This window comes from Passer domesticus, chromosome 19 (assembly GCF_036417665.1).
Source record: "Passer domesticus isolate bPasDom1 chromosome 19, bPasDom1.hap1, whole genome shotgun sequence".
Classification (NCBI taxonomy): Eukaryota; Metazoa; Chordata; class Aves; order Passeriformes; family Passeridae; genus Passer; species Passer domesticus.
In genome coordinates this window covers 12,799,452-12,808,102 of record NC_087492.1, presented here as the reverse complement: position 1 = coordinate 12,808,102, position 8,651 = coordinate 12,799,452, and the positions used below count along the sequence as shown (strand labels likewise).

At 58.8% G+C, this 8,651-nt stretch overlaps 1 protein-coding gene across 1 annotated transcript; it reads right to left on the bottom strand.

The window, feature by feature from the left end:
- Positions 1-2,570: 2,570 nt before the first annotated feature.
- FZD9 (frizzled class receptor 9) lies at positions 2,571-4,864 on the bottom strand. Its single transcript, XM_064394940.1, has one exon. The coding sequence runs from the start codon at positions 4,663-4,665 to the stop codon at positions 2,911-2,913; it is 1,755 nt and encodes a 584-aa protein (XP_064251010.1). The 5' UTR covers positions 4,666-4,864; the 3' UTR covers positions 2,571-2,910.
- Positions 4,865-8,651: the final 3,787 nt, after the last annotated feature.

The following is an 8,651-nucleotide window of genomic DNA, read 5'->3' as shown; positions in this document are numbered from 1 at the left end:
TGCCATTGATTGGCCAAAGAGTCAAAACAACTCATACCAGAATCCAATGAGGCAATCACTTTTGGGTAAACAATCTCCAAGCTCATTCCACACATGAGCACAACACAGGAGAAGCGACTGAGATAAGAATTGTTTTCCTTTTCTCTGAGGCTTCTCAGCTTCCCAGGAGAAAAATCCTGGGTGAAGGGATTTTTCAGAGAATTTGAATGCCACATGGGGGTTTTAGCAAATTCCTAGAGCACAGTGGCTTTTCTTTTGTTACTCAAACCTTGAGGGAGTGTCCATCCATGTGAGGGTGGATAAACTCCATGGCTCAGCAAATGTCAGGAGTGACAAGACTCCATTTCTCCATGCTGAGCTGGACCAGGACCTCAGTTATATCAGGATGTCCTGGCCCCATTCTCACCCAGCTGGCAGCCCCAGCTCACCCTCCACAGCCATCCCAAGCCAGGCACTGCCCTGTGCAGCCTAGGCACTGCTGAACCCTACTTGTCACTTGCTGGGGGTTTATTGGAGGCAGGTGTTTGGTGTCCTTGGGGCTGCTCTGAGGAGGAGGGAGATGGGATGCAGGGATGAGTTTGGGTGGGGCTGTAAGAGGGAGCCTGAGCCCCACAGCACAGGGTTGAAAGAAGCTGTGACTAGGAGCCAGCAGTGTCCCTGGGCCAGTCCTTCCACATGACAGCTCTGCTTTGCAACAGGGTCTGTGGAGCTGTGTCCTGGCCATACTCGGCTCTCAGGACTGGCAACCTCCGGTGGAGCCAGCTGGGCTGCTGGGGCTGATAGTGGGCAGTGGTGGGTGCCGGCGGTCCCTCTGGGGCCTGATAGCAGGGACCCATTGGGACGGGTTATCTGGGTGAGCACTCTAGAGGCAGCCACTCCTTGGCAAGCACTGGGTGCTCAAGGGCAGCCTGTCCCCAGAGGTGCCGCCAGCCAGGCACCAGCACTGGGCTGCATGCCTGGCGCAAAAGGTGAACCAAACTAGCTCTGGGCTTAGCACCCGGGGTAGAACACAGGGAGAACACATGGCTCTTTGCCCCCTTCCCAAGCAGCCCCTGCCTAGAGCCATGCCCAGCTCCCCAGCTGGACTTTGGAGCCTGTTCCGCAGCCAATATTGACTCTCCTGCCCCAGGTCACGGCCCTTTTCTCTGCCCGAAACAAACCTTCCTGTGGCAGCCAAGGGAGCTCCAGAGGCTGCAGCCCACCAATGCTGGGGCCAGGTAGGGTCCCTGCCCTAGCACCATCAGCACCACCAGCCTGGGAAAGGGGATGGATGCCCACCAGCACAGCCAGGGGTACTAAATCTGTTGAGAGACTCGGTGCCCCCCCCCAGCGACACCACATCGGGCACTGGGGGCTCTTTCGCATCTCATCCACCACACCAGCTCCTGGGGGAGGAAAAGGCTTTTCTCAGCTCAGTGATCCAACTTCTCCTGACATCCCAGGGGTGGCAGGGAGCACATTAAAGGTGCTTCACCAGTCCCACCATCACAGCAGCCCTGGCACAACTCGATGGTGGGTGAGGGGTCCCAACCCCAGCCTTTGCCCCCACTGCAGCCATGATGGGGAGTCTTGCCCCTGTCCTCCAGCCACAGTTTGCTGGTCTGAACCCTGAATGCTTCATCAAATGGGGGCCAAGGGCTGTTGGGGTGAGCAGTGGATGCCAAGTTGAGTACTGGAGGAAGGGTCCATTGCTGGATTGTTGCTCCCTGGACAAGGGTTGACCCTCCCTGGAGTCCAGAGCTGCCCAGCCTGCAGGCTGGCTAATTAGATGATGGACAAGTCTAAGCATCACTAGAGCTGTGTTGCCCCTACAGATCTTGCTTGCCACAGGTGCTGTGCTGCCTATGCCCCTGCCACAGCCCCCTGCCCATGTCTCTTCCCTAGCACTGGGAACCCCTACCACATCCCTGGGGACAACCAGGCAAAACAGCCCCATCAAACCCCTGCAGAGATGAGCTGGCTGCCAGCTCCTCAGGATGTCTCGGGGAGGGTAGGTACTCCCCCCTCTCTGAGCCCCTGCAGAGCCACACTCCTGCCCACCCTGTGCCCACCAGCCCCAGCTCCCCCTGCCAGCTCCACCAGCACCAGCTGAAGCTTGAATTTCCCTCCAGACAATGGGGAAGGCAAGCTGGGATTGTAACCAGAGCAGGAGATAAATAAAGCTGCCCAGAAGTTTCCATTGCCCATACCTTGGCCTTCTGCGGGGGACATCAAAGCTGAGCTCTCTCTGCCCCAAGATCCCATGTACCCAGCCCATCTCCCTGGCTCCCAGCCTGCCCCCACAAATCACCTTCAGAGCATGGAGTCGAAAGGTGATTCGTAAGTGTCATAGCACAGGAAAACCCTCCTCCTCCTCCTCTTCCTTGCCGGGGGGCAGAACTGGCCCCAGGGAAGCCACGGAAGTGAACTGGATGGTGGCACCTGCTAGTACCACACTCTTGCCAGAGTCAGAGGCACCCCAGCATGGCCTGACATGGCCTGGCCTGACATGAAAGCCCCCAAACTGGGATGGGGTCCCATGGGGGAGTTCTTGATCCCCTGGAATCCCTGCAAACAGCACCAGGCTGGAATCAAATAACACATCCAGGGTTTATTGTTTTTTCCATTCCTCACAGCTAATGATCAAAAAATATTTAAAATAAATTACAGAATTAAATAAACACAGATGGATTATTCCTCTCCCCGTCCCTTCCCCACCATCCCCCACAGAAAGCGTTAGAAGAGTCACTGGATTTGGCCACAGCAACAACAAAACAACCTCTAGGAAAAAGCAGCTACTTGTCAGTGAGTGGTGCTGCGTGTCCTGCAGCCTCGCCCCCCTAAACCTGGGAGTGTCCCTCCTGCCGCCACACAGCCCTTGCCCCTTACCCGTGAGGCCACTTCTTCCGGTGTGGGGGGCAGCCCCCGTCTCTAGACGTGAGTCGGGTTGTCCAGGTACGGGTCAGTCTTGGTCATGTGCAGCATGACTGTGGGGGCTTTGTAGTGGCAGTGTCCCCCACCACAGCTGACCCCACTGCAGGGCTTGCTCCGCGTCCTCATGCCCAGCCGCCTGTTGCACAGGCTCTGCCAGGTCTGCAGTGTTTTAGAGCTCCACACCCACACCCCGCTGGTGATGCCCACCACCAGTGACATGAAAATCTTGAGCATGAAGACAGCCACAGTGGGCACCGAGGCCTCAAGGGAGCAGTCGGTGGCACGGCGACCAGGCAGGCGTAGGCAGCCATGCTCCAGCGCCCGCAGCATCCAGTAATCCACATTCAGCCGCTCATAGAAGTAGCAGACAATGACACAGGTGGCTGGGACGGTGTAGAGGATGGAGAAAACCCCAATCTTCACCATCAGCTTCTCCAGCTTCTCCGTGTTGGTGCCACCCGTCTTCATGATCTTACGGATGTGGAAGAGGGCAACGAAGCCAGTGAGAATGAAGGAGGTGCCAACAACCAGGTAGCAGGAGAGGGGGATGAGGACAAAGCCAGTCAGGGCATTGATGTCCATGCTCCCCACATAGCACAGCCCTGTGAGCTCATCCCCTGCCACCTTCCGCATGGTGAGGATGACAATGGTCTTCATGGCTGGGATGCCCCAGGCAGCCATGTGGAAGTAGCTGCTGTGGGCCTCGATGGCCTCATGTCCCCACTTCTTTCCAGCAGCCAGGAACCAGGTGAGGGTGAGGACAACCCACCAGAGAGAGCTAGCCATGCCAAAATAGTAGAGGATGAGGAAGACAATGGTGCAGCCTGTGCTCTCCAGCCCCTCCTGTATGATGTAGAGCTCACCATTCTCCCGGTCACAGGCAATGTTCTCAGCCCCGGCCACAGAGCGGATGATGAAGGCCACAGAGTAGACGTTGTAGCACATGGAGAGGAAAATGATGGGCCTCTCAGGGTACTGGAAGCGGTGGGGGTCGAGCAGAAAAGTAAGGACGGTGAAGGCAGTGGACACGAAGCAGAGGGTGGACCAGACAGCCATCCAGATGAAGGCAAAGTCCTTGTCCTCCCGGGACCAATACACGTCCACCCCAGGGGAGCACCTGGGTGCGCACGAGAGGCTCTTCTCCACGTACTGGAACTTCTCAGGATTGTCACAAGCTCCCAGCTCATTGGGTCCCCGTCCCTCAGTAGCGGTGCCAGGTGGCCATGGCCGGGGGGCCACAGGCAGCATCCCCTGTCCCTTGTGCGGCTCAGCGGCTGAGGCATTCTCAGGGGCCTCCATGCAGAGGGCATTGGGGTCATTCTTGGTGGGCAACCTGCCACAGTCAAGTGACTCAGGCCAGCCGAAATTGAACTGTTCCATGATGGGTACGCACTTGTGGCGGGCCTGCTCACACATGGGGCGGCAGGCAGGGATGCTGGCGCTCACCTGATCGGTGCACATGGGTGCGTAGAGGGAGCAGAGGAAGAAGCGCAGGTGAACGTGGCAGCCGTACTCCACCAGAGGGGCGAACTCGTGCAGCTTCAGTGCGGCCTCACGCTGGCTCTCGTGTCCCAGCAGGTTGGGCATGCGGGTCAGATTGTACCCGATACCCCGGCACATCGGGATGTCCACAGGCTGGCACCGCGCCGCCCGCCCCCGCGGGCCCTCCAGTCCTGCCAGCTCCAATCCATGACCGCCCACTCCAAAATGCCACAGCACCCACAGGGCCACCCGCAGCCGTGCCGCCGCCATCACCCGCCGCCCGCACCGGCCCCGCGGCTGCTACAGCTCCGCCATCGCCCGGCCACGCTGCCCCCGGCGCCGCGGGGCTGATCGCTGCGGTGCTAGAGGCGCCGCGCCGGGGCAGCCCCCGGCCCCGGCCCCGGCCCCGGCCCCGGCCCGCGCCATGCGGCGGCGGCCCCGCCGAGCGCCCCGCGCCGCCCCGCGCCCGCCGACACCGGCAGCACCCGCCGAGCTCTGCCGCCCCTCCCCGCCCCGCCAGGCGTGTCTGGGAAGGGGCCGGACGGGACGGGGAGGGGCGGGAGGCGGGGCCCGCGCCGCGAACCGGCAGCGAGGTCCGCGAGCAGCCCCGAAGCTCCGCGGCGCTGGGGACACGCGGGCGGGGCAGCGCAGCCACGCACCCCGCTTACAGAGACACAGACGCACACGTGCACAGAGCATTTACACAGGTATAGCTAGATACACACGTGCGCGCTCTCGCACACACTAATGAGCGTGTCCTTGTGTGCACACACACGCGTAACATACACACTGACAGACATGCACACACTTCCACACATATACATATACATACACGCATGTGCACACCCTAACGTGCACATGCCCACACACGTACACACACTATCACACACTAAAACACACACACGTGAGCACATTAACATGCACTAACACGCACAGAGCTTCACAATAATTTGCACACACGTGCCATACCGTGTGCATGTCCATGTGTACACACACATATATTCACATGCACATGCCCACACACACATAGAGAAGCACAAACAGGCTAACACATGCACACACACATGCATGCACACACACACACATAAAAGCATACACATACAGTAACATATACTCACAGACGGACACACATGCACATCCATACACTGCCAGACAGGCCTCGCACACCCACAGGGGCATGCACTAGCACATGTATGCACACATACACATGGGCACAGGATCACATGTGACCTCACGGATGCCCAGACCTGCCGGGTGCTGCCAGGCCCCCTCTGTGTGCCAGCAAGATGTGCATGAGCGGCTGAGCACACCTGGACACACACCCCAGGGCTTGTTGTCCCTGGGGGAGAGATCATCTCCCCACAGGGTGACATGCCTCAGTTTGGGAACACAAACTGCTGCTTTGGTGCCACTGCTGCTTTGGTGCCACTGCTGAGAACTGGGGAACTCACAGCATGTGACACATGGTGCCTGTGCTCCTGGGGTTGAGCATGTGGTAGGACAGTGGAGACTCTGGGAAATGGTCAGCTCCCGTGCCCACAGCACAGGCCAGGAAGGCCATGTCTCCAGCTGAACAATTCAATCAGGCACAGGGCAGGGGACAGCAATGTCACTACAAGGCCAGGGCAGCTCCTGGGAGGTGACATAAGTCAGGGTGGTCAAGCCGGGGCTGCCAGACCCCAAAGTCCAGTGTCCCACTCACAGGGTGACAAATTACATCCAAGACGCGAGGATGTGTTACACTCTGGGGTTGGCAGCACCCCTGAGGACAGGCTGTGCAGCCCAGGCCACCATCAGAAGGTGTGATCAGCAGTGCCCACTCCAACGAACTGCCGATCCCAGGTCAGCCCAGGTTGCTCTGTGCCATCTCCAGCACCCCTTTTGGAGCAGCTCGTCCACCCTGGGTTGATTCCAGCATGGTTCCTGGAGTGTCCTGCAGGACGTCTGGCATCCAGTGCCTGGCTGGCGCCAGGGGGTCCGGGCATCCAGCCATTCCTAGGCATTCTCACAGCCCTGCAATTTCTTTAGTAACAGCATAACAACCTGTCAGCGCGGCTCCTAATCATTGACACCCACTGTGCAGGATCCAAACATCCCGGGTCCGGTGCTATAGGGAAATTCCATGGGAGCTGCTTATCAGCCATGTAACAGAGCAGCAGATAAGGCGTTGCCCCGGAATTTCCCTCTAACATGGGGTGTCTGCACAATGGGCTCTGGGGCCCTGTGAAAAGGGTCATTGGGGGATATTTGGAATTATTGGGGATATTGGGATGTTGAGATGTTTGTCACCTTGGCCACCAGCTCTGGGGGTGTTTCAGAAATCACTGTCCCATGTGCCCAGAGATACGAAGCAGCTTCAGTGGGCTTTGTGACATGGGTTATGGCCACATACTCTAAGAAATGGCTGTCTGGGGGTAATTTGTGCTGTGGTGCAGTCCTGGGGACAAATTGTCACGTATGGCTGAGCAGCAAAGTGATGGGGTTGAAGGTGGCACCTGCAGTGTGCTGGGACCTTTCTCTGGGTCCTTCAACTCTCCAACCCCCCAGACCCGGGGCACATGTCCTGTGTGAGGGGAGGGACCCAAGGCAGTCACTGCCACCACTCCAGGACACCTCAAACACCACTCTGGCCACTGAGGCTTCCCTTCAAGGAACTGATTGCTAAGGAAAGCTGGGAAGCAACACCTGGAATACCTGAAACGTCTCTGACCCAGCCCCAGCTGTGGAGTGAAGGTCCTGGATGGGTGGTGGGCACAGGCAGGGACTGGATGAGACCCGGGGTCCTAGCCCCACCTTCCTGGTTCACCCCCATGGTTGCCTTCCACCTGGACTATGAAAGGTTAAGGGGCGGGGGATACAGAGGGCACAAATAAATATATTTTAATTTAATTTTGCTTTAATATGTAAAACTGTTGCTCTTGGCTCCTGTTACTGCAGCCTGGCCAAGAGCAACACAGGGATTTTTGGAGTCAAGGTGCTCCTTGTAGAGGTGCGGCTGCCCCTAACCTCTGCCCTGCACCTTGGGGTGCTCCACCCTCACCTCCCTCCACCCCCCCACACCCCCACCCCCCCAGGTACTCCACGGGGTGCCAAGCTCTGCCTGAGCCCCAGGGACCTGCCCAGAGCTTCATCTCACCCCAGAGGTATGCAGGGGGTATTGGGAGGTACCACGAGCACCCCAAGCCTTGCCCTTGCACTGCCCCATTGCCTGTGCCTGATGGAGAAGTGACCTGTCCCTGCCTGGGGAACGCAGGGACGGCGGGGAGGGGCAGTGCACGAGTGGGGGCATGCCGGCCACGCACAGAAGCCGAGATCTCCAGCAGGTCTGGGAGCCCCACAGTGAAAACAAGAACCCCAGGTAGAGCAACACAGAGATTTACGGTCTTGGAAGTGGCTCTGCACTGTGGATCCAAGATCAATAGCAGAAAGAAAGGGCTCTCAGAACTGCTCAGGAATCCTGCCCGGGAAGCGGCCAGGCAGGCGAGCGGGACGGATCGCCGGAGCCCGGGAGCCTGTGGTTCCTGGCACAGCTTTGCCCCATTTCCTTTCTTCCCGTCAACAGCGCCTGAAACCTGTGCGAGAGCCTCGGCAAAGGGAGGGGATGAATGGAAAAAATCCACTGGCTGCCCCCTCGGGCACAGGGGGCTGCAGCAGTGCCCCTCTGGCCAGCCACGGCAGGGGGGAGGGTGTCTTTCTGGGAGGAAGGGCTTGGGGGATCCTCTTGGCACCAGAGATGGGGACAGCCCTGGTGGGAGTCAGTGAGGGGGCAGTGGAGGTGGCATAGTGGAGCAAAGGAAGAGATGGTGGAGCTGGGGAAAGGGTGATGGAGCAAGACAGGAGGCAATGGATGTGGGGAGAGGGAGGAGAGAGAGGATGGTGAAATGGAACTGGGTGAGTGATGGAGTAGGGAAGACAGTTATGGAGGTGGGGAAGGAGCAGTAGAGGAGGGGGTGATGAAGCTGGAGAAGGGGGCAACAGAGCCTGGGAGAGGGTGATGGAGCAGAGAAGGGAGTGATAGAGCTGGGCAAGGGAGGAAGTGACTCATCCAGGGAGGAGGTAATCGACTTGGGGAAGGGGCAGGAGAGGGGGCAATAGGGCAAGGGAGGGTGGAGCTGGGGAGCATGCAGTGGATTTGGGAAGGGGGTGCTGCAACTGTGTCAGGACTGCGGGTGCTGCTCTGCCCAGCCTTGGCCAGGGCAGCAGGACTTGTTGCAAGGAGGTGGGGGCTCCATGCCATCACTGCCCTGGCCTCTGAC

What these genes read in the sequence shown, in the direction of transcription:
- FZD9 (XM_064394940.1), bottom strand. Translation starts at nt 4,665, where the DNA reads ATGGCGGCGGCACGGCTGCGGGTGGCCCTGTGGGTGCTGTGGCATTTT.